This window comes from Vidua chalybeata, chromosome 1, assembly GCF_026979565.1.
Source record: "Vidua chalybeata isolate OUT-0048 chromosome 1, bVidCha1 merged haplotype, whole genome shotgun sequence".
In the NCBI taxonomy this organism is placed as follows: domain Eukaryota; kingdom Metazoa; phylum Chordata; class Aves; order Passeriformes; family Viduidae; genus Vidua; species Vidua chalybeata.
Window position 1 is genome coordinate 91349946 of NC_071530.1, and position 26127 is coordinate 91376072.

Here is a 26127-nt window from a genome sequence, read left to right on the forward strand (position 1 = left end):
TAAGGCTTCGTACCTTTGTTCTCTCTGTTCAAAGAAATCTCTTAATATATAATGAGCATTTAGGGCAGAGTGCTGCTGAAAGCTCTGATATCACTTGATAAAGTTGGATATTTCATTATGCAGATGACAGCTGTTTGTTAGTCCCTCTTTTCATAAAGGCTCTCTAACATCAATTGTTAGTAGCTCAATAGACACCAAAATAGTTCCTCATGTTTACTTTTACTCAGAGAAAGTATAGTTGTGCCAGAATACAGCTTGCTGAGAAACAGTTCAGCATAGCTATCCAACAGCTAGAAATCTAAACATAATCACACATGTGAGCAGTGTATCCATTCCTACAATGCTCACTGCTGTGCAACCCTAACAACATGAGTTAAATTGCAAGTATCTGCTGTTGTGCTAGCTCTGTAACGACTCAAACATGTCAATGTTACGGAGTTGGCAAAACTTTTTATTGTATGAGAGCCACATGAATTTCTGTTCTGTGCACCAAGGACTTGCAGTGTATTTTCCTTATGGCCATGAGAATTTCAGTGCACACTCCGGTGTCTCTTTCACTGTCTGCCAGACAGCCCTCCTGGCAGCCAACAAGGTCAGTCCTGCTGCTTCTCCTGACTTCAGTGATGTGTGGCCTTCGCATGGGACATTCTTGTTCCCAGCTGCAGAGGGCCTTTGGGTAGATAGGAGGTCTCTCCTGTGTATTCAGCTGCTGCGCTGTTCTCTCCAGAAATGCTTCTTGCCCATGTGCACCCCTAATGCCTCAGGCAGTTCTTCCTCTCTATGCATTCGCATCCTTTTCTCAGTGGAGGATTATAGTTTTTATTTGTCAGCCACTCCTCTGAAGAGGATTCAGGAAGGTTCACACTTCAATCCACAAATTCCTTTGACTTGTCTCTTGTGCAGCGGTTCATTTGGCTATTTTTCCTAATTAAAATAGGTGGTTCTGTGCACACTTCATCAGATGCCAGCTGTGATATTAAGCTGTCTTTGTCACAGCAAAAGGCAGGACACTTCACAAACCTTTGCTTAGAGATTTGGTTGTATTTTTCATTGTGAATTTCCCAGGTAATGTCTATCAAGTCAGTGTGTTGAGATACACTTAATGTAATTGTTTCATTAATATGTATGTTTGCTATTTATATTTTGCTTATTCCTGGCTTTTGGCTGAGACTAAGCACAGCAATTAATGTGTTTGGGGTAGGCAGTTCTTAGCCCCTTCTCCTGAAGAAAATTTTGATAAGTGACAAATCGCATATATTTGAAATTCTAGTTTTGGTAAATGTATTGCAGCTGTTGTCAGTGTTTCAGTGCGCAGTCAAGGTCAGGGACACAGCACAGATGCCTGGTTTTATACATGGGTTGAAAGTGAGCTGGCTGCAGCTCAGGTCAGTGAAGTAGACATGTTGATAACAATTCAGACAAAATATCAAAACTTGGTGGTAAAAGCAGTGTTGGCTCCTTCAGTTTATATTTTTCATAATACAAGTTCATGACTTTTTATGAGGGATTCTTTCCCCTTCATTGCTGTCAGTCATGCTACAATTAGTAAGACAGCTTCTTGTCATCCACATGTGGCCAGGACTTTCTAGCCTTTGCTTTTTAATGTGGATTTTGGGTTTTGTGCAGACTTGAGTTGTCTTGTAGATTGCTGCAAAGGGTTTTTCCTGGACCTAGTTGGAATTACTTGGAGACAACAATTCAGGGTGGCAATATGATGGGAATTTCAGTGGTTGTTGTCTTTCAACAGCACTGCCCTCTTTTATGGTTATATATGTAGGGTTTGGAAATTGAAGACTGTGAGCAGCAGTGGTGGCCTGGGATTTCTGAAAAAATCCAGTTGTTCACAGGGCTTCAGGATCTTGCTAAGGATACATTCCTCGGACTAGAGGCAGGAAGAAACCTTTTCTCCTGCTTGTCTGTCTGGCTTCGTAGGGCTATTATTATTACCTGAATGTTTATTTTTTAATGCTTGTGACAGACTGTTCTGTTGCTTGCAGGGAAGAATGTTATACACAGTGTATGTTGTGAAATGTGACATTAAACAAATGTGAAAGTCTGCTTTCTCATTTTTCCTTTCATTTCTACCCAGTTGTGGCCAGCAACAGTATTAAGTTCTTGTTCTTTATCTCTGAGACATACTTTAGACTTTTGGGACAGTTTTGCTCAAGGAATAGGCAGAGTCTAATGATGGTCTAGAAAAGAGGGAACGGAGACTAGTCAGAAGGAAAGTACAAAGGTGAAAACATGGTAGGCTTTTAACTGGATCACATCGAAGAGAAGCCCAGGCGTTCTTGCAGGTCCTTATGATTGATGAGTAATATATCTAGGCAGTGTGAACCTTTCACTTTGGGAGAGATGAGCAAACATTTTGGCATATCTTCCCAAGAGAATTGCTGTGTGATTGAAAAGGGGTTGTTGTAATGCTAGTATATTCATAACCATGAAAAATCAAATGAGAAAGAAAGACCTTATACCAGTTCTGGACCTCCCAGCAAGCTGACCTACTGCAACCCATAATTTCTTCTATTAACTGCAGTGAGAAACATTTTGTAGGGAAAATAGCAGTTAAAAATGCATCAGATGTTTTGCGATGTACAGGTAGGTTTTAGTGTGAATTTTACTTCACGTAACATGCCATAAGTCCTTATCATTTATTTATTCATAACTTTTCATGTACATGACCCTTCATGGGTGGCAACTTTAGATGGTTATTTTACTATTAACATAATTTTTATTTCATATATGGCTTGTATTCCTCTCAAACTCCTACTTAGTGATACATTTTAAATATGACCTAATAAAAAAGGAAAAATAATTATATTAACTGGTTTAAAGTTGGTATGAAAACCAATTCAGTGATCTCTTCTGCTGCAGCTTCATATGATAAGGTGGATGAGGGAAAAGATTTTGATAAATGGCAATTAAGTGCAGATACCTAAAGCTCTAGTGTCCTTGGCTGCTTTCAGATTCAAGAAGTAGCTATGCCTTCTGGTAGCACTTGGAATAAACTGGTCTTTAAGCAGGGAGTGAAGGAGTGAGAGCGGAGAATGCTGCTTCTTCCAATGATCACAGTCTTAATTCCCTCACAATGTGAATTTGTCACCTACACATTAAACTGACAGGGGAGCCTCTGCTGTACTGAGAAGTTTTGGGGGTTTTTTTCTGCATTAAAAAGGAGAGCATTGGGCTTTATTATGCAATTTAAGAGAGTCTTTTCATTAAATATCTGTATCATTCTGAGTAAGTGGGAGCAATAATTCTATTCTTGCAGATAGAATGCAAATATAATAATTTTTCTTTTAGTATATTAATTCAGTAAGGAGATTAATATAAGCTTCCAAACTTCTTAGTCAAAATCTTTATTCTCTCTGCAGAATGCAATACAATTACTATGTGGATGCTGATAGTAAATGAACTGTTTTATTGAATAGTCATAATGAAATATTGGAGGCTGGTGTGTGATAGTTCTTATAAAGAATACATTCAAGGGAGACTTTGCAGAGGAGGCAAAAGAGGGCAGAAAACTTCTGTTTCAAAAAGAGAAAGGAGTGGTTGTTAGTGAAGCAGTGGCAGCCACTATTATATTGTGTTGGTACTTCTGACTTCCAGTATGGTTTGGAATCAAATTCAACCTTCAGGCACGTAATTTATTAATATTCTGTTGCAAGCTTAGGAATTAGGGTTATTATGAATGATTAATACTACTTTATTCAAGGATTGATCTATCTTTTGCAATACTGACTAGTATGAGCCTTTTTTTTTCTAAATTTTCACTCCTGGTCTCAGTTTACAGTAAAATCCTTTACACCTGAAATAATGATCAAACTAATTATCAGGGAAGCCAAGAACAGGTCAGGTTGGAAGGACCTCAGAATGTCATCTAACCCAGCCTACTGCTCACAGCTGTGTGAGCTATGAGAGCAGAACAATTAATTCTTAGCATTTCAAAAGAATATTTTGTTATCTTTTGAAGACTTGGTGCTACCCTTCTGAATGACAGACTCTCTGCTACATATTTTTGCACAGAATACTGAGGTTGGACTTTAAGTAGCAGCTCCTTAGGAGTCTTCTTTAAAGACAGAACTTTTTTTACAGAGACCATCAGTAGCATCAAACTTTCTTCCAGCTATGGAAGCCCTGCCGACAATCCGGTGTTACATTACAAATTTTGCTTTGGTAAATAGTAGCTCTAAATGTAGAAAATGTTTTCTTCAGCCATTTGTTACTGGACTTTTTTGCTATTTGTCAAATGGTGGTACCAAAATTCTGGTTTTGTAGAATGTAATGAGGCGTTTTGCTGTCCTTTTACTATGGCTCATTAGGAGTCCAGAAAAGAGTGCTCTAATTTTTCATGTTTAGGTCTTCTGTTTATGTCTGTGAAACCCCTGAATTTTTTTCCTTGCTCAACTACTCAGCAGTTTATTTCTTAGTTGATTTATTTGTGACATTGAATATTGTCTCTCTCTTTTTTTTTTTTTCCAGTGTGACAATGCAAAAGGACTCAAAGCCTTCTACGATGCAATAAAATTTGGACCTAATCATCTGATGGTTTTTGGTGGTGTATGTGCAACAGTTACTTCTATCATTGCTGAATCTCTGAAGGGATGGAATTTGGTTCAGGTAAGGAATGGAATGGAATACATTCTAATGCTGTCTTGTGTCTCTGGATTAAAAAAAACAAAATAGAAACTTAGCTTTGATGCTTTTAAGGCTTAGAATTTTGTGAATTTTTTATGTTTCAGTTTTGAAGGCCAGTTAATGTGTAAAGATTAGTTTCTTGTATATAGTGCTAGATTTTAAGGCTTGGCATTTCATTGTACTCAAAAATGCTTGTGAGTTTGGGGCAGCAGTCATGAGTCTCAGTGGGTTAATTAAATAAAAATAATGTGTCTCAAAAAGCAACCTAGGTGAAATCAAGTTCAGGCATGGTAGGGGGCAAACCTAGAACTTTCGAAAAGTTAGAAGAAACTCATCAGGCCTCAAATTATGGTACTTTAGGGTATTTACTCAGTCAGAACACAGTAATTCCTAAGCACTTTAAAAGTGCTGGAAGTGCATAAATTCTAAATAGTGACTAGGTTCACGTCTCAGTATTTAACTCACGAAGCATATTTATTCCCAGTTGTTCTTCTTTCTGACTTTCTCAAAGGTCAAGTTTGTGGAAAGGTTTCCTCTGCTGAGGAATCAGAATTTATTAACACTAATCTCTAAAATGCAGATGATAACAGCATGATTTTCTTCATTTATTCAATCATCTGACTAGTGAAAATTTTCAGATAAATGGCTGATCACATAGCCATTGAGTTTGCTTTTCTGATGTGGAAATACCCTGGCTTTATACTCAATATTCATATTGCCCAAAGATTCTCCTGTATATTTTTTTTCTTAAAAACTCCGAATTATTCTATAGCAAAATAAAAAATACAAAACAATTACCTGAGGTTACAGTTACAAACAGGCTCCTCTTTTCCACCTGGAATACTTACTGAGAGTAGTGCAGCAAGAACAAATGAGGCATAATTAAGTTTGTGAAGAAGATGATGATCAGAGTACAAATGGGAAAATCTTAGGAGGATAATTAAAGTAGCTTGTTAAATGTGTTTGCAATGCTTGTCAGATCAGATATTTTTTCCTTCTGCTTTGGGAATTTTTTTTTTCTGATTTAAAAAACAATTCCTCTGTGGAAACCAAATAATAGTGTGTCTCTGGGGAGAATGGAGAAAATAACAGAAGCCTTGAAACTAGCTTTTAAAACTCTCTCTTAAAATTAGCTAAGTTCATGACCTATAATGAAGTATGTGGCTGGAGCTCTGGTTTTTTTCTTTTTTAATTTGTCACATGGAATTTCTGTATGATGTAAGATGTTTTAAACACCTGGGTTTCATTGTGCTAAAAATCTTTTCATTTGTAGTCAAGTTCTGCCTGATACAATCTGGAAATCAATTTGTTCATGAAGTTGCTCAGTCTGAGGAAGGGTGATTAGAAAGCTTTTAAATTCCTGAATTTATCAATGTATATGTCCAATTACAGAATAGTATGAAGTATGGCTACCAGAGAGCATTTATTTCTCTGTGTTTAACCATTATAAATGTGAGTATGTCTTAAATATTATGTATCATATCAGTTCACCAAGGTATTCTAGACTGCTTGGGCTTAATATCCTGTGGGCACTAGATAAATCCTCACGTGGCAACACATCTCTTTATGTCAGGTTTTTATATCTTGATTGGTTGGATGATGAAAAAACCACAACAGCATGGCTGGGAAGTGTGGCAAGGCTTAGTAAATGGTATAGCAACAGTGGCAATAATCTAAATATTTTTTTGTGAAAGTGTTATGTCATATAGTGACAGCAATATGTGTATCTGCAAATCAGCAGATGTAGCGTGTATAAGATAGCGGGGAAACAGAGTACAAATCCTTCCACTCCTCAGGATCCCCTGTCATAAGTGTCTCTGATTAAAAGCTTAGCTTGAATAGAAGGAGAAGATAAAAATCTGTGGTTCTCAGAAGTGGAGCAATAATATTCAGCCTGATAAAATACAAGGCTGTCCTCCCTCAAAACTTGAGACTTCACCTCAAGGAATCACACCAAACTCACATAAATTGTTTTATGAAATCATGATGATGATGAAGTCATTTCATGTTGCAGTCAGGAAGAGGGAAAACAGCATAGAGACAAAAACTAATCTGTCATTGTATTATTGAATAGGAATTTCATTTGGATGTCTGACTCCAAAGTTTTGCCCTTGTCCTTGTGCCTGCAGTCATGAAAACAAAGCTCTTAACCCTAGCAGGAACATTTGATTTGATTTGATTTGATTTGATTTATACAGGTGTCATGAGGTTCAGCAAAGTGATGACTCTTTTACATGCAAGAGAAATGCAGGATGGTACTGATAGTCTTGGGAAAAATAGGGATGAAAGAAGAACACGATATAACAACTAAAGGAAAAATTACTTTCCTGAGCAAATACAATATGAGGCTTGCTGACTGCAAAACCATTCTGAAAGCCTTTTAGCCCTGATTTCCAAGTTACTGGGTGACTACTTTTCCTCTGTTTGGATGATGTTTTCTTTTCTCCCTCTTCTTTATTCTCTAAAATAAGAAGTTGACAAAACCAAACAGTGAAACAAAATGCTAAGAGTATAAATGTGCTGGAAATTTTCATATTGCATTTTCTACTCAGGTAGTTACAGTAGTGATGAGGGAGGGGAAGGAAATAGATTCTTGCAAGGTTTCTTCAGTCTCTACTCTCCTTACTGTATGCTTTTGATAATGATAGTGTCTTTTTTATGTAACTAGCTAAATCAGGTCACTGACAGCCTGCAACAATGTGAAATAGAGAGGATTAGAGAGGTTGAGAAAAGTCTCAGTCTGAAGGTGACATGTCTTATTTCCATGTCATATCAAAAAACTGGTACTTTCCCTTCTCCATCTTTACAAATTCTGATTTAGTTTTCATCAACAGTAGAAAGGGAATTTATGTTCTCAATTAGCTGCCTTCAACTGCTGGCTGATTTAATTATCTCTTACTGTAATAAAATTAATTATTTTTTAATGGAGCATTTTATATCTGTGCAAGGAGCAAGTTGTTTTAGTCTGCAAAGTCTTATGTCATCCTGAAGGACTTTCACTGAGGTATGCTAGGTGACACAACTTGGAAAATGTTTTTTGAACAGATATTCTTAGCAGGACAAATTCAGGCACCCATTCCTTAGCCTCTCAAATGAAAAGCCTCTCCATGGGTAATCTCTGTGTGTCAGCAGTCCTTTGTTGAGTGACAGTCTGAATATGGAGTTGGAGTTTGCATGTGTGTCTTTGATCTCCAGGTGGTGGAGTGAATTCAGTTTGAACTTTCGGTGTTTTAGTTTAAAAGTGCCAATAATATCCTGTGCCTTTGAGAGTGGGCCTTAAAGGCATAATACTGGGCAGTTGCTGTTCTGTAGGGGGAATACCTCAATGTCAAATTCTTTCATATTAATCTTATCCCCATTCTCTTTCAGTGTATATTCAAGGCAATTAAAAAGTGAAGAAGAATCATTAATAGTATCTCTTAATAGCTTGCAAAAGACAAGTTCTGTATTTTTATTGTGTACATCAAAGCATTCCTGCTATATCCAGTTAGTGTGAAATGGAGGAGATAGTTAGCTATTCAGTCTTTCTCTTCTATTTCAGTATATCCATCAACTGTTATCGCCATGTGAATTTCTTACAGTGGCAAAAGGATTTATTTTATATAGATTGCTGCTTCTCCCATTTTTCATTGTCATCTCTCACTTTTCCTAATAGTTTTGTTAGCATAAGCATTTAATCAGCATGAGGATTTTAACCACACTGCTTATGTCTGTGGAACATGACATAATCATAACCTGTGGAACTCCTTCTCAATTTTTGGAGATTCATCTTTTTCAGCCACTGTACCATTGATGTTCTCTTATAGCCTGCTTCATTTACAATTTCATTTAACTCTGGAAATAAGCTTCTGCCAGAAACAAAGTATAAATGTTTGTGCTCCCTCAGAATATCCTCTGTTTCTACATATTTTATGTAATCTAGTCATAACTGCTGGCTTCTAGGCAAGTAACTCCTTCAGGCAATACAGTGATTAGATCGTAATGGCATTCAAAACTGAGGAACCTTATTTTGGATTCAGCATCTCATGTTGGAAAGTTTTCTAACAAAATTATAGGTACCCTAATCATGATGTATTACTGCTCACTCTTGGGCATATTGATGAGTTCCTGTGTTAGAAAGGGGAGTTGGAAAGGGAAAATTCCTGGTTTTTATGTGATTGGATATTAAAGAGCTTACCCTGAGATTTGTTTTATTGTCCCAGGGATTCATAGGTATTCAATATCCCATCTCTGAATTACTGAAAAGGAAGGCTGCTGGTGTTCAAGAAAATCAGTGATGTTTAGCTTTTTCTTTCCTTCTGAAACAAGGCTGATGTGATTGCACTGTCAGTTCCTCCTAGGAATTTCTGACCACTGGCCAATCGCAACTCAGTTTTAACAAGGGATTTCCCAAAGATTGTTAGTGTCTATACATTTCTGTGAAAATGAGCTTCTGTGGGCAGAGATCCATATGAATGAAGAGGAGGCTGCAATATGAGCACAGAGATCTTAGGGTCAGCTGTGCTGTGTTGTCCTACATGTCCAGCTGCTGTTTATGGAAAGGGGATCGAGACTGGATCAAGAAGATTGTTAAAAAAAACAGCAGAAAAAAACTTGAGGAAACACTGAGGAAGGGTGAAACCCAGAATGGTATGAAGTAGGAGCTGTGTGTTTGTAGAAGCCTAGGACACGTGTATCTGTAAGAAACTGGGCTTTATTAGGCGTCTGTTACTCATCAAAATTATTGTTAACACAGAATTTCACAGCTATGTTCAGCTTAAAATGATGTGGTTTAACATGAAAGTACTGCAGGTCATCACAGAGATTTCTATACTGCCCACTGAATCAAATTTCTTTTTGTTAATATCTGCATTTTCTAAATCTTTATACTTGTTACCTGGAGCTCCAGCATGGATACGTAAGCGTTTGATAAAAGAATGTGGTGGTTTATTTTCTTTTTCGCCTTCTTCATTATGTTTGCTCCAGTACAGTGAGTTTGTGCTACTTTTGCCTTCACTGCACAATTTTCATGTATTATTAGTCTGAGTAATGAAAAGGACATTTAAACTAGTCTTTGGCTAAGAAGATTAGCTACTTCTATCTATGTGATGCAGGCAGTCCCTCTTGAAGAGGCCTTTTTCCCACTGGAATATGACCCGATGCACCAACAGACTAGAATCTTTGGTTTTTTGGCCCATAATTCACTATTGTAATCTCCTTTTATTCTTCTTCTTCCTATTTTTTTTTCTCCTGGGATTGGAAGGATTTTATAGATTTTCTGTATTTGTGTTGTGCTTTTAATAGACAAAGTGCAGGAGGGGAAGATACCTCTTGAGGTCTTATTATATAAGGCGCAAACCTGAAGGCATTCTGGTCCTGCTTTCAGGAGTTAGCTGAGCACATAAGGAAGTTTTGCTTACTTCTCTGTAGGAATGTCCAGGAGCAGGAGAAAAGCAGAGTAGGTCTGACCTTCAGGCAGAATTTCATTTGAAGTTTTTCCTCATTTGAGAGAAGCTGTGGTGAATTTGGAGGGAGACAGACCTTTTAGTTCTGCAAATCCTCCCCCTGATACAAGTTGCCAGCAGGAGCCCTGCCATTACTGATGAACCCTCCTGAAAATTTGCAGTTGCTGCTGGAGGAGAAGATGCATGGGGAGTTGAAACAGATGATCAGTGCCATACCTGCTAATTAGGCTGTGTGTCTCAGTGTGTGGATGGATGTATACGTGCACAAGGTAGAGGAGACTTGGAAGCAGTTGTATGTTCACCTCTCAGCTTAGAGAAATGGATGTGGCAGTACAGCAGGCAAGATTGGTCTAGGGCAAAATAATTACTTTAGTGACAAAGGTCCTTTCACAGGGATGCTGAGTCCCAGTGCATCATTGCAGTTGTACCCCAAGGGAGACATTTGCATCACTTTGCTGTTAAGAGCAGAAACATGATCCACAAAGTTAAAATTGCAAATGTCAGAAAATTTCCAGGCTGAGGTATGACAAGAAATGCATATCTTAAATTTAATGCACTGCAAGATATAGTAGGACCTTCTTTTCTCCTCTTTTCACCTTCTGCCTAAATGTATGACATTGATTCTATGGCAGAATCAGTCTTTCCATCAATTTAAAACTGTCTTCTATCCAGTGTTCACTTTTATTTAAATATGGTTAGCTGTTCTTTTTCATCTTGTTTGTCCTGCAGAAAACATCAAAACTACAATATATAGTCTAGTTTTTGCCTTTGATCTAATGTCTAAGGTTCAGTTCACTACATAAAGTGTGAATAAAGGTATTTTAATACAGCTTTAGAGTTAGGTCAAAGCAGTTCAAGACTGAACTTGTATATTTATTCTAACATGATTTGCATGTTCTGGAAGAAAAAGAACAAACAATTTTTTAATTATTTTTCTTCTTCTTAGCTGTTTGCACATATTCATTCACTTTTGTTTTATGTTGGATCAATAATATTAAATGAATGAATGATGGTTTCAGGAAAAGAAACATACTGAAAAGGCAAGGGTGTCACTTTGCCTTGCAGTATAATTTATGCTTGGGAAACCATTAATTCTGAACAAATCAGATATTCCCTCTGTCTGAACCTGAATGGTCTCTTGAACAAAAATAAAATACATTAAAAATATCCAAAAAACACAGTGTAATACATAAGCATTGATGTGTTTTTTTTTTTCAAATACAAAGCCTTGTGTTATTATGCTAATGCATGTTATTGTAAGGTGTTTAAAATGTCCAGGTTAATTTATAATTAGAATAAATAATAGCTGTGTACTTTGGTATTTGGGGATTTTTTCTCCTCCATGTAATTTTTTATTGTCTCACTGCTTTTATTGCTGGGTTTTTTTTGTTGTTTTTCAGTTGTTCTTTTTTCTTTCCCGTTGTGTTCATTTCTATTAAGTAGGCCTGAAGTCTTTTCTCATGTGGCTTTTGCAGCCCCACAGCTAGGACAGACTTGGCAGGTAGAATCTTACTTACCAAAACGCTTAAGTATTGCACCTTGCAGCTCATGCAGAGCTTCCTTCCCTGCTACAAAGGTATCCCTCAGTGTTTCCTCATGCTGCTATTTGCTGCTGGCTTTTCTGGAGGGGTTATAGGAGGGGAGGTAGACAGGCAATTTTGGTTCCCATCTCTTCCTTCGCTCCTCTTCCCTGTCCTGATATGATAGGCAGATGTAAGACTTGCTTCTTTGTAAAATCACTTGTAGTTCAGCATCTTCTTTATGGTGAATAAGGGTGACTGTGAGATACACCCATTTATTTTTCAGATTTGAGATTATTTTTATGACACATTTTCTAGTACCTTGTCAGATGTCTGGGTTTTTTAATGGTCTAACCCACTGGACAAAAGTGCTGCTAAATTTTGGTCTAGCATTGTGTTTTCACTTGACTTTTTCTGGGAAATGTGATAAAATTTGTGGGGATGTAGCTGCGTGACACTAATGCCCCATTAATGATAATATTTGATTTATTCCCAGTTACACCAGCCCAAAGAATCACATTTTGATTCATTAATCCCATTGGTTTCATTACTCTGTGACCCAAAAACTTGTCTAGAATCTCCCGTTGCTTAGTGGGAGCATTTTTATAGTTTCTCAGCAATTGCAGCACTGAATTTTGAGCTGTCTCTTCCATTTTCCCCTATGCTTGACTCAAATCTTGTTTCTTTCTCATTGCAGGCTATCTCAGGGAGATCAGATGCTAGTTAGCTGTCCATCTGTTTATGGTTTTTCTGCTTTAAAGGTTATATTGATTTAAACTAATATAATTTTACTGAAAATCATTTAATTTTTGGCAATCATTATTAATTTATTCCAAAATGTTCAGACTATAATATTGTATTTCTCTAACTATTGCAATATTTTAAATGTTCTAGGAAATCAGTTTCAAGCTTCTTTTACCACCAAATCCCCAAATGTGGTTCTTCTGATTATTTTCACTACACCTAAGATTTCTGCAAAGTTGAAATTGGTTATTTTGGTGTGCTACTTGTCAGAGTGACTACTGTGATTTGTTCCTTAAACAAATAGTACTGACTGTGCTTTACAAAACCAACTTGCTGGCCTGTTTCTCAACAGCCTGCTTGGAAAGCCCTGGGGTTGTTTTCTCTCCAGTCCCTTTGGCCAGCCTGGCTTGAGTGGCCTTATGTGGAGTGGCACCCTCTGCCATAGCTGCTATTTTCCTTGGAAACACACAGACCTGTCCACAGTAAGAAGGCAAATGCAACAACAACTAATAATAACTAACAACTAACAAATACAACTTGACAGCTAAGTCAAGGCAAAATTGATGTGATAAATTTTGTTGCTTTGTATTATGGCTCCCACAGCCTTAAATTCACTTCTTCATTTCATTCTCTCTCATTTGAATGTTTTTCTTCATGTCACTGTTCTATTACAGAACAAAGAAAGCATTTTCATGTGGTAAATTAACCTGTTTTTCCCTGAATGGTGTTTGGCAGCAGTTACTTAATTACTTATTTTGAGGAATAGATTAATTCATACAAATTTGGCATCAACAGCTCCTTGGCATAAATTGAAGAACAAACCAATGCACTAAGAAATTGGAAAAAGAATAATCATTGCCATTAAATTTTGAAATTTGAATAAAATATTTATTGGCCTTTAAAACCAGAAAAATTTTAATTGTGCTATAGAAAAGCAAATGCTAAGGTACAAATTCTCTCATAATAGAAGCTGCTCTAAAATTCACTGTGGGGTTCTTGGTATGTGGTTCATCTAGGATTGAAACCTATATGGATGACAAGTGTTTTAATTTTTGGTATTCCCTGTACTTGATGAACCTAGAACAGTTCCTGGGGACTTGCAGATCTTGCTACATGCTTTCTCCAGGCATCAGTTAAGTTTTGAAACAAATATAAGGCAAATTTAACAAGTGATAGTTATTTTTTAATTAAACATGAAGTGCTTTGGAAGCACATTTATATTCTGTAGCCTTAGTTATCACACATAAAAAAACTTGAATCTCAGTATCAGAGAGAACAGAAATGATCAGTGTAGCTTAAGAACTTCCAGACTCCGTTGGAAAAGCAGCCTTGCATTCAAAATTGTGACTGAAACAATTTGTAGTTGGAATAAGAAGCTTGGTTTGGCCCTAGGATTACACTGAGAAGAGGAATGTATTCCACAACTCTTAAGCATTGACCTGTGATGTCATTTCTCTTTCCTTCTCATCACATTTAAAACTTACTGCTATAGATAGCTTAAGTAACTGAGTCTAAACTTATTTTTGCACTATAAAATAGTTCCATAGTTGCACATCTCCAGTCTTTCAGAATCTCTTCTTGGTTCTCTGGATTTTAATTCTGAACTGTAGTTGAAAATCCAGATTTAGTTTGATTTCATTTTTTTGCCTTGATTTCATTCATTTTTAGGAGATGTGTAGCTTGAAATTTCTGAACTCTGTGTTAAGCCATAACACCTTCTTCTAATTCTCAAAGTAAAGGGCGGCATTTCTCCAGTGAAGTGTAGTCCCCGTGTTCCCTTACCTTGCAGAAGTCCCTGAGACTTTGTTATCCAGTAGATAGTTCCTGACAGTCTGATTAATAAACTACAGCAGGATTGGCAATATAACCACTATGAGCTTTGTTTGTGTTATGATGCAACACTAAGCTAGGAAAATTCTATAATTATTTATAATTAAGCTACTGTGAGTGCACAGTGTGTATCAGGATGTGGATTCATTATGTCAGTTTGCTTTCTGAAAGTAAAAAGATTAGTGGCACAGCTTCTGGAAGGTTTGTCTAAGTCCTTCAGTATTCAGATAAGGGAATAAGTATGCCTCTGACTGGAGAATGGCAGGTCTCCAGCAGTCTAAAATATTGCATGAGGTGCTTGGGAGCTACAATTTTGTATTCATTTTAAGCACTGTCTTCCTGACATAAATCAAGAGTTAATTTGTTCCGTTAAAAAAAGGCAAGAAAGTCCTTCTTCACAGCCATTTTGAAAAGCTTGTAGAAGAGTGATGACAGTCTGGATCTGAAATAGTCTACAACTGCCAATTGAAAGCTGGATGCTTTTCTGCATTTTTCCCGTGGAGGGCATGAAGATGGTCAGGGGTCTGGAGCATCTCTCCTGTGATGACAGGCTGGAATAGCTGGAGTTGTTCAGCCTGGAGAAGGGATGGCTCCAGGGCCTTATAAAAGCCTTCCAGTACCTAAAGAGAGCTTACAAGAAAGCTGGAGAGGGACATTTTACAGGAGCATGGAGAGATAAGCCAAGGGATAACAACTTTAGATTGAAAGAGGATAGGTTTAGATTGATTATTAGGAATAAATTCTTTACTGTGAAGGTGGTGAGATGCTGGAGCAGGTTGCCCAGAGAACTTTTGGTTGCCCCACACCTGGAAATGTTCAAGGCCAGGTTGGAGGGAGGCTCTGAACAGCCTGGTCTAGTAAAAGGTGTCCCTGCCTGAGACAGTGGGTTTGGAACTAGGTGGTCCTTAAGGTCCATTCCAAACTAAACCATTCCATGATTCCAAATAAACTCACAAATTGGATCCACTAATCTGTTTGGGAGTATCTGTAGCTGCAAGTACAAGATCACTTCTGGGAAAGTGGCACATACATGTATCCTTGCTAATAATGGGGCTTTTTTCTATAAAGACATATTTCTGCTAACATGATCATTTTCCTCATGTCTCTCATTTAATTTAAACAAGCATTCCAAAAATTTGTTTGGTAAGCAAATTTTAGCTGCTTCTTTTTTCAAAGCTCAGAATGCTACTGAGAAAAGCAGAGTGACTGAGCAAGCAGTAGAGATGATCAGTATTTTGTTTAGCTCTTACTGACTATGAAAATTAAATAGCAAGGTTATGTACCTACCTGTATATGTATGCATACACATATATCTATTTAGAATTATACAAAACTGTCCTCAGTCTCTTTTATGGCTCAGTATATTGCTTGTGAGCACTGGCATGTTTCAGATAAATGCATTCTCTTACATTGCATCAGGATGCATTCTCATTCAGAATTATGGTTAACATGTTTAAGTGGGTGCTTCATAAGCAGTCTGCTTTGTAATTTTCTTCTTGTGATTTTCTACTCTCCAGTCTTTTACCTATTTTGTTTTGTTCTGCTTGCTTGTGAGAAGTTAAAAAATAATTTGATTTGCAAATCTAAAAGTGAAGGAAGGGCCAGAACAAGGAGTTTACTTTTATAGAAAAATCCTGTATGTTATTTCTGGATCTTGATGCAGGAATCCAGAATTTTATAGATTAGGGACTGTAATCAGTCCAGCCTGGAAGAAATTTGTCTATAGAGACAGAAGTTTAAGATGTAATTTTTACCTAGCAAATTTCATTCTGTCTCTTCAAATTTTCATGTCTTAACTATTAAAATTTAGTAAAGTTGCAGCTGCAAAATCTGCTAATGCGTAATGTAATTAACATTAATGTTGATTATGAGTTCTTTGAGTTGTTGTTGTGAAAACTCTTGGGACCGATGTGATTTTGTCTTTGCTTTTGGAGGTCTGTATGACAGCATGATAAAATCTGTCTTTATGCTGGTTTTAGCTTGGGAGGAAGCAAGGAAATGAAGATAATGGTTTCTTATCTTTTTCCTTTGTTAGAGCAAAGGGCAGAATGATGCAACTATGGGGCCCTGAGTTTCACTGCCTGACTACTCACCTTTATTGATTGAGACCTCAAGCTACAGTTTTTGCAACCATAATAATCATAGAGTCCTCTTATACATAGACTGTACTCAACGTGGCAGGAGGCATATCTTCAATTATAATACAGATCTTTCTTGTAACAAGTGTGCTTGCACTGGCTTGACTTGTTTCCTATTCACTGTCCAATTGTTAGATCATAATAAGAGATCTAGAATTCTGCAACTTAATGTCGCTTTAAAAAAAGGTATGTACGTAAGCTGCTGGTTTGTTTTTGTTTTACTTTTAATTAAAGAATTGAAACAGAAGACAACAAAACTGAGTAATCTTTTTACAAATAATTCTTTGCTTTGCTCTTTCCGTTAGCCTCATTCTTAACTTTTCTATTTCCTATTGCCACAAGCAGTGATAGGAGGGCTTAAAGGCAGCACTTTGCCAATTAGTCATGGCTTGCACACTGCTTGTTTGAACAACAGGCATTTATTTTTATGTCCAGAAGTCCACATTTATTAACGCAGATGAACCAACAGAGGGGAGTCTCATAGTTAGTTCAATGGTGTAAGTAGTTACATGGACAGGGAAAATGAAATCTTAAATGTTGTTGCCCAATACTCTACTGTTTTACAGGCAGACTATTATAGTATTATAATCACCTTGGAAAGATAGCTTATGCCTCCAGTCACAAATGAATTCACACAGAATATGACATTTTTAGCATAGTTGTAAAGGGAAGAGGTTGCTGGGCAGTAAATCTTAGAGTTAATGTTTACTGGGAATAAGTGATTGAGAGTGCTACTTTGGAAGTCTTAGCTGCCTGTCCAGAGACTACATAAATCCTACCTGAATGTTTTCCCCAAAAGCTCCATTTAGAAGAGGTATGCTTTCAGAAAGCAAGGGTAATATTATTGCCTCCGCTCCCTAGATGAATAATGAAATGTGCATCATTTGAATTCTATAGAGCTTCAGACTTGTCCATGTATGAAATGGGTTTTGGTAACCCCTCTATACGAGGACACCTCAAGGCCCAGTATCTCATAAACTTACTATCAGACTTTGCCCTTGATCCTACACTGCTTCAGAGTATAAATGTCTCTCATTCTGCATCTCTGCTTGGTAGTCAGCCACCACTATGCCATGCTGGATTCTGTTGGGAGGGGTGTCATCCCAGGTGATAATGCTTGTGAGTTTCCCTGGAGTTTTGACTGCAATTTCTACAGTTATTATGAAAAAAAAAATAAAAAAAAATCAGCAGCGGGATCAAAACAAATGTCACTTTTCTGAATAGTCATCAAGATTATTGTGGCCAATGTTACAATTTCTGGTTTTGTACCTCCTTTGCTTTTGGCCTTTGAGGAAGGCAATTCTGTCTTGCTACAAAACATCAAAGGTGCAGTGAGCTGTCTCCGATGGTCATGGCTCAGTGCTTACACTCGTGAAATTAATTTCTAGGAATTGGAAGTGGTACTGTCTCAGCTTCTTCTTTGGTGATACAAAGACAAGCTCTGTGTGAGTACCTGGGTCACTGAAGAGAATGGATGGATTTCCACTTATCTTCGGGTGCTCTAAACAATATTTAAATGGAATAATATGCATACCCACCTTACGAATTTACCTGAAAATGGAAGAGTGTAAAAGAATGAAGCGTACACATTTTCAGAGCATGATTTGGTCCCAAGAGCATGGAGTTATGAAACCTGCAGCTTAAGCCCTGCAGAGGGTGGGATTTCAGATGCTCAACTTGGAATGGCTCATTGCTCTAGCTCTAAGCACCCCCATGCCTAGCATGCCTGATGTGTTTGAATCACATCCTGAGGCACTTAACTCTCCCTTTGTGCTGTACAGTGAGCTTAAGAGGCTAACTTTGTATTCCATTGTTCTGAAAAAGCACTGATGTTCCCAGAGTATGTGTTTGCCAGGTATTTCTGAAGCCATGTCTCTCTTTCATCATACTGCAACTGCTCACTATGTTGAATCACCATATATAAAAATGCAGTTCTAATTTTAACATCACAATTGACTTCTGTGGAAGTGGCTGTAATGAACAAAATGAAAAGTTATTAACCAAATCCTTTTTCCTGCTCTGCAGTCTAATTGTCATCTGGAGAAATCTCTTCAGAGCTGTAATAACAACTTTATGGGCTCAGTAGAGAGGAAGTTGTATGCCTCTACTGAGGTTTTAAGCCAGTACTAGACACTGAAGACCAACACACCAATTAGAAAAAAACCCAAACACTTTAATGGAGATTTTGCCTGATTTTAGGATTGCCTAAATGTATAAGGCAGTTGCCTTTTTTTCTCAGATAGCTCCAGGTGCTGGATATGTATGAATTTGCTTTTGTGCCTTTTATTTAGGCTTGCTGTAGTCGATGCAGGTTATTGCCACTTAGTTGCAGAAATAGGCCTTAACACAATGCTCTGGTTGTCTTTTAAGTTGGTTCCAGCAGATAAGACAGTAAAGAGGTTGCTGGTGTTTTACTGTGAAAATAAAACAGCCAGAACAGTTTCCCAGAAATTTGAAGGTTTGCTTTTCTCTCCTAAGACAGTCAAAATCACCTCAGAGTGCCATAACCAGCGAGCTATGGACCCACTGTCCCTCACATGCTCTGTTTTTCTGGTCACACAAACCTTTTCAATGTTTTGCTGTGCAGTGGGGCACCACTGACATGAGGTAGGAGAAGGTGTAGTTGGCACCCTGAACTTAGGGTGATGATAAAACCAGTGTCAGTGCATCAGCCTGAGGATGACTTGGACAAGAATCTCAGACAGGTGATGTGATTCTTGGGGATGGTGCTGTGCAGGGCCAAGAGTTGAACTTGGTTATCCTTGGGGGTCCCTTCTAACTCCACTTATTCTGGGGTTCTGTGATCTGTTTCCTTCCTTCTGGAAAAGACATTGACTTTAAAATATGAGGGCTCCTACATTCTGGCAGCCAATGTATCTAGACAAAAATAATGAACTATAGACAGCTGCTTTGGCAGGACAAGTATCAGTGCTCTACTTCAGCCTGTGGTCTGCATGGATAGGTGTAGGGATCTCCTGCCTTGAATGATGTGACTGGTCTTTTCAGAGCAAGGATTTGGTACTCCCAATTACCCCAAGGATTCCAAATGTGCTAAATATGCCCTGGTTAGTGTTTGTTTTCTGCACCACCATAGTTCCCAGTTCATGTTATAAGGAAGCTAAATGTGCACAAGTTCAAGGTGCTCTTCTGGGAACCAGCTCCCACAGGTTGAGTTCTGCAGTGTTTATCTTGTAGGTACTGGGAAAATTAATTTCACCTATAGCTGAGTTTGTATTCACTACACTACCTGAAGTTACCTTGTACAACACAAACATAGAGTAAGGACAGGAACAAAAAATAGCTGGCTTATTGATGGTAGCTTAGAGGTCATGTTCAAACATTCTGTATATGCGTAGAGGAACAATCCATCTCTGATCCTGCTTAAAGAGTGTATGACTGATCTTGTCAGCTTTAATTTTTATGAAATTTAGAATGTGGCATTTGGTATGTCTGAACTTATGTCCATGTAAGAATACTGTCTGTTCTTTGGAGTCAGTTCAGGGTAGGATACTCAAATTATCTGTCTTACAGGAACAAATGACTAGAATGGGTTTTTCAGGTAGTATGAGAAATCTTTAGCTTTTCTTTGAAATGTTGGATAAGTTTTGAAAAGTCCTTAAAGGGGAAGAATATTATATAATTTAGATATTGATTACATTCAATTTTCAGAATTTCATAGCAAGTTTTTCCAGAACAGATCCCAAGAATCACTAGTGGTTCTCCATCACTTCAACACATAGATCATGTCTTCCTTATTTTACCAAAATCTGAGCCTAAGAGAATCAGGAATCACAACATAATATATGAAAGTACTCTAGAGATACCATTTTTTTCTAAAGAGATCTTTATCTCTTTTGATTCTGTACCCAATCTAGAAATACATGCTTTATATTTTTTTTCAAAACACAGACATTAATAAAAATTAATCTAATTTTAATATTTTTAAGGTTTCTTCAAGCAAATTGAAAGACTAATTATTTTCATTTTAAAGAGATTTGTCTGTGTGTGGTGATTCCTAGATCTTACTATAATTATGCACTACTTTAATTATGCCTAAATAATTATGAACCTCTAGAATTATTTTCTTATAGCAGTATCTCCATTTTTATTTTGATCATACAAAGTATAAAATTCTGCACTATGAAAGTGTGATAGGACATTCAGAGCTGAAAATATTGAAGTTTTCATTAGAATAGGCATGATTTGATTACATTGCTCAAAATTAAAATCCCTCATCTGTCAGTATTTATAATTCTATGATTTTATTAGTCTATGTAACTTTTCCTTGGATGAAGATGTAAATTCTTAATCATTTTCTGCATAAACCAATTTTGAAAAGTTTCACTCTCAAGGAGACATACCTTAGTAACTTTGGAACTTATAAACATTATACAGTGATGTCTTAACTCTATTTGACCCCACGTTTAATTTTTCTTTAGAAATATACTTGAATTACCCAGAGCCATAAAAATGGAACCTCTATTTGCACTGCGTAAATGAGCTCCCATTTTAGGTACTTTCTCTGGTTTTAGTATAAACATGTTTCCTTGTTGGAATGCTTTAACATTAGAGCACAGGATCTTCTGAGTAGAAAGGCAGAAAAATTTTGTTTAGTGTGAGGGTGGTCAAACACTGAAGCAGATTCCCCAGGGATGGTTGTGGAGTCCTCATCCTTGGAGATACTTGGTACCCTTGGCCTCACTGTTTTGGGCAGACTGTAACCAGCAGGCTGAGTCTGAGGGGGGTTGATCCTTCCCCTCTTCTAGACACATCTGGAATGGTGTCCAGATCTGGACTCCTTGGTACAAGAGAGATGTGGGCATGTTCGTATTTGAGGCCCTCAGAGAAGGTTAATTGATTGGAGTGTCTGCCATATGAAGAGAGGCTGAGGAAGCTGAGACTCTTTAGCCTGGAGAGGAGAAGGTTTCGGAGAATCATGCCAATGTGTATAAACGCCTGGTGGAGGAAGTGAAGAAGGCAAAGCTGGACTTCTGTCAGTGGTGTCCAGTGACAGGACAGGTGGAAATGCGCACAAACTGAAATGCAGGAAATTCATGTCATTATAGGGGTGACCAAACCTAAAGAAATTGTAGAAAGTCCATTCCTGGAGGCAGTCACAAATGTGACTGGACAGAGCCTTGAGCGACATGCACAAGTAGATCTTGGTTTGAGCAGGGAGGTGAGACTAGGTTATGTTGCCATGTTGCCTATGTTGCCATGTTGCCTTCCTACCTCAGCTATTCTGTGATTTCGTGAATGTAACCTACAGTCTTTATTTTGATTTTTTTTTTTTTTTTACTGTAGACTAAAAAACATGAAGTAATAGCAGTGAAATTCCACTGAAAGATTGAAATCTCTGTAGGTTCACTTATCAACTAAAAATGATGAGCAGATTTTATTTTAATCCTGTTTATTTCAGTATGCACTTATTGTTACTGGTTTGTTTTTGTTTGGTTGTTTTTTTTTTTTTTTTCCAAATCCTCCTTCAGGCTTTTAAAGCAATAACAATGAAACAAAGTGCTATACCCTCTGAATATTGAGGTATATATTACTTGATACATAAATATGCATTTCTAAAGCACCAAATTCTTAAAAGCACAAGCAATATTCATTGACCTTCTTTGAGCGGGGAGTTGGACTATTTGTTTTTCTGTGATTCTGAAATTGCTGAACCATGGTGGTTCCTATTAGGTGTAAAAGACTGAAGATGGTTTATCTCTCACACGTTATAATTCTGAAAGTCCTGGCATTCTTAGCAATTGCCAGAGTATTGAAACTTCATTTTAGCTTCATGTATTTCTAGATAATAGAATAGTTCTTTGCCAGGTGCTCTGTCTTGCCATAATCATGTTTAGTGGATACTAAACTGTTAAAACTACTGTTCTAAAGGCAAAGTTCTTGGGTCTCATTGTAATTTACCAAGCAGCTCCAACAATCAAAAAATATGACAGTCAGTAAAATGTAAAAAACCTTTCAAAAAAATCTTGTCAAGCCCAAAAGCCAAAAATAAGAACAGCTGGAAATGTACAGGAATAATGTATTGGAACAGTGCCTTCCTTCTGTCCTGGGCAGAGACTGAATAAATTGTATGGCTTCCTCCCCACTAAAGCAAGATGGGAACTCAAGGGGAGGTACATCAAAAATGGTCAGAAGATCACTGCACTGAAAATAGAAGAGGAATATTGGGAAGAAAGTGTACCTATTTTAAAGCAAAATTATATTTTGCATGGGGCCCAAACATTCTTTATTTGGTTTCACTTGAGTTTCAGATGAAAATAACTATAATTCCTCATCTATAAACATAAATTTTATAGGTTAGTTAATCCTGCTGGAAAGACTGACATGATTGGAGTGTTAAATTCTACAGTCATAGTCTTTTTAAGAAAGATAAAGTGGGCAAAACTCAAGAGGAAGTACTCAAAAATAGCATTTCTTGTTGCAATGTCAGTGACCTCTTGAAAGAAAATGAGTATTTGAGGGATTATTGTCAGCTTAGAGAAGTATGAAGCATGTGATCAGTATGAAGTTACTGCCTGATGTTTGCAGAAAACTATCAGATCATGGTAGAAAACAAAATGTAGAACTCCGGATATAGCTATTATATATATAGGGGAAATGAAGATACACGATAGAGGATTTCAGTCTGCATTAAATATGGTAGAAATAGCAACTTCCTGAACAACAGGAACAAAGAAAAAGGACTTGAACGTAGAGACTTATGTTTAAATTAGCACAGTTTATAATTTGAGTTGTTTAACAATATTGCTCCATATCCAGACACCCAAAGCTGTCATGATTGTAAAACCCAAACAAATGGAAAACTAATGGGCATACTGGGTGAAATTTAATTAAAACAAAGTTAAAAAGGAGAAAGTGATAACAATTGATTAAAATCAGAAGGTAGGAACATTTGCAACATAACAAGATCTTGAGCAGTCTGATGTGATTAGACCTACTCTGGGAAAAGGTTTGTTCTAGGTAACCTCTGGAAGTCCCTCCCCACCAAAAATATTCTGATATTCTAGGAAGACAAAGGAGAAGAGCAATAAGGCATGTTTAGGTAAATCAGAAACTAACGAAATCTGGTGATGATATCAGTTAAGTGTTATGAGGAAATAGTATTTTAAATAACAGTATGTAAACAGAAGTGTTTCTTTAATATTCTTTTACTTTCTATTTTGTGGAAATGGATGACAACAAAAATGCTATAAGTTTTTCTGCACTAACCTGTAAGAATGATGGTTAGGTATTTTAGAACAAGTTGTTTTAAATAAATCTCTGTTTAATTTTCTGACAAACTGATCAAAGAACCTTGTGAATGTTTGTCATGAATGTTGTCATGTTGGACCACCAAAGAACATCAAAGGAACTAGAAGGGAGCTAACACTGTTAAAAGGCTGTAAAGAAAAGTTTGAGTTGATACAGGCTAAAGTCAGTCCCACAAAATGGAACACATGATATAGATTTTTGACTTACACCAAGCAGACAGTAAGAGAAAAATGACGCATATGGATTTAGGAAAAATTACCTCCTGTCAAACTCCTCTTGCTTGGAATTTATAGTTTCTGTTGAGGAAAAACCCATACAGTTATAAACTGAGTTAGTTTCTAAATAATATTTGCCTTGCAGAGGTTAGGTAATTATAAGTAACAAAACCAAGTCACTAGCAGAGAGTGCTCTCGATTAGTAAGAGAACAGCATGTCTGCATAGATTTTGTATTTCTCTCTTCTGCAACATTTCTCTTCTAGAAAGCAGTGTTCCTTAAAAAAAAAGAAACCAAACAAAACAGTCTTGGTAGGTAATTGGATTAATAGCAAGATTCTTGGATGGATAAGCATATAGGGGCATTTTTAGGAGGAATTCTGTGTCTAGTCCTGGTAGCCATATCCACAATTTTTACAGAACAGCTATGCAAATCGCTAAAATGCAGTAAAAAGGTCTCCTAATAATGAGGTAGTCCAAGAATTCTGTTCAAACCCTCACACGTATGATGGTGAAATTTTGTCATCTGAACTATGCAAAAACTTTTGACCTCTTCCATATTAGGAATAATTTTAGATGGAAGCTTTAAAATCAGTGGAAATAAGGCTAGAAATAAGATATACATTTTTAACAGCAGATATATTTAATATAACAGTTTACAGAAGCTATCATTCAATTCTACCTTGCTAGCAGGTCAAGAGCAAATATTTTTCTAAAACTAAACTGTAGGTTAAAGAAAATGTAATCTAGGGCTGTACTTCAGCAGGTCACTCCAGATCCTCAAAATTATCCAGTCCAGTCTCATCTACAAGTTATCTGAACACAAACATTCTTACAGGAACACTGAAGTGTTATCATTATAGTATGAAAACATAGAAAATGACATTTTACAAAAAAATCAGAAAGCCTTCCTTGGATAATGGACAAAGTTACTTATTGGCTTAAATTGAGGAAAAAGTATTAGAAGGAAATTATTCTTCTGGAAATTGCATGAAGATTGCATTGTAGTGGCTATTAAGAGTTTATTGTACACAAGATAAAGTAATTGCAAAAGAAAAAAAAGAACAACCAGGATTAATAAATTCTTTGCTTAGATATTTTAATAATTTGATAGATTTTTTTTTTTTTTTGGTCAGAAATCCACAGCGAAGAAATCGAATTACTGTCCTAATTTTTGAGTGTAGTCTAGAGGCAGGCAAATGTCTTCCAGTAAGGAAAAAATATTTGGCTTTTTTAAAAAAAGAATATTTTTCATTTGCAACTGGAAAATGTGTTTATGTAAAAATGTTTTCTGGGCAAAGATAGAAGGAAGTATTAATTTCAATCACACTACTTTTCAGGGAGATGAAGGAAACATATAAAAGTATTTTTTACTTTGTTCTTAAATTAAAAACTGAAATAATCTTATTAAATATTTGAATACCATTTCCTTAAATCACATAAAAATATAGGTTTCCATCATTAATAATTTTTTAGCTTGTGTATTGTGAAAGAGAGCTTGTCTCTATGCCCTAAGACATCAGACATGTAACAGATTCTTCTGCAGCTGTGAAGACGTGGAGGTACCCTTTAAGGAAAATTGCCCTAGTGTTTTTTGTCTGCATCTGGGCCCAGCTGGTTAGGAATCTAGGAAAATACCTACAGGAGCATTTTACTTCAGATCTGGAGTGCGGTTTTGAAGTGCATCCTACTATTGTCCCCACTTACCATGCTTTGGCTCTTGCCAAACTAGGTGTTGGAGTGATGAAAGGATGATACCTTCTGTCATCACCTATGCCTGGTAAATACTGTTCCTGAATAGCTGTTGGTTTCTCTGTTTTTTGCTCCTGTATCTTCAGAAGCCCTAAGAGTCCTCTTTCAACCAGGATTTTGAATATTCACAAAGCTAAGACAAGAGAGCCTATGGGTAGAGTTATCCCATTGAGGGATATCCTGTTGTGTATCCAAAGCTTTCCACATTCTTACACTGGGCCTTAAAAACTTTTATTGAAACTTCTGTTATCTAGAAGTTGAAACTAATTTATTTGCAGAGTCTAAAATCTTCAGAGCAGAAGGGGCAACCACAACATATAGTTTGACATGCAATTAAAACTCTGGAGAAAATTTTTCAGCTACTTTTCAGCTATCTTTGTACAGCCTAGTAATTTACGGCTAAGCTAGACTGAATCTTTATAAAAGACATCCATTTTTGATTTAAAATGTTCTGCAGAGAATCCAGCATACCCTTAAGTGAGGTGTTCCATTGATTAATTGCACTCACTCTGAAAATATTTCCAGTCAGACTTTGCTTAGCTTCAGTCTCCAGTCATTTATCTTTGTACCTTTGTCTG

At 36.9% G+C, this 26127-nt stretch overlaps 1 protein-coding gene across 1 annotated transcript in view; it reads left to right on the forward strand.

Moving 5' to 3' along the window:
- The first annotated feature begins 521 nt into the window (after window positions 1-521).
- Window positions 522-26127, forward strand: part of GABBR2 (gamma-aminobutyric acid type B receptor subunit 2) — a 355481-nt gene continuing 329875 nt past the window's right edge. The window contains exons 1-3 of the mRNA XM_053941075.1: window positions 522-592; window positions 1271-1385; window positions 4483-4620. Coding sequence (XP_053797050.1) covers window positions 522-592; window positions 1271-1385; window positions 4483-4620 — 324 coding nt within the window. The remainder of the gene's footprint in view (window positions 593-1270; window positions 1386-4482; window positions 4621-26127) is intronic.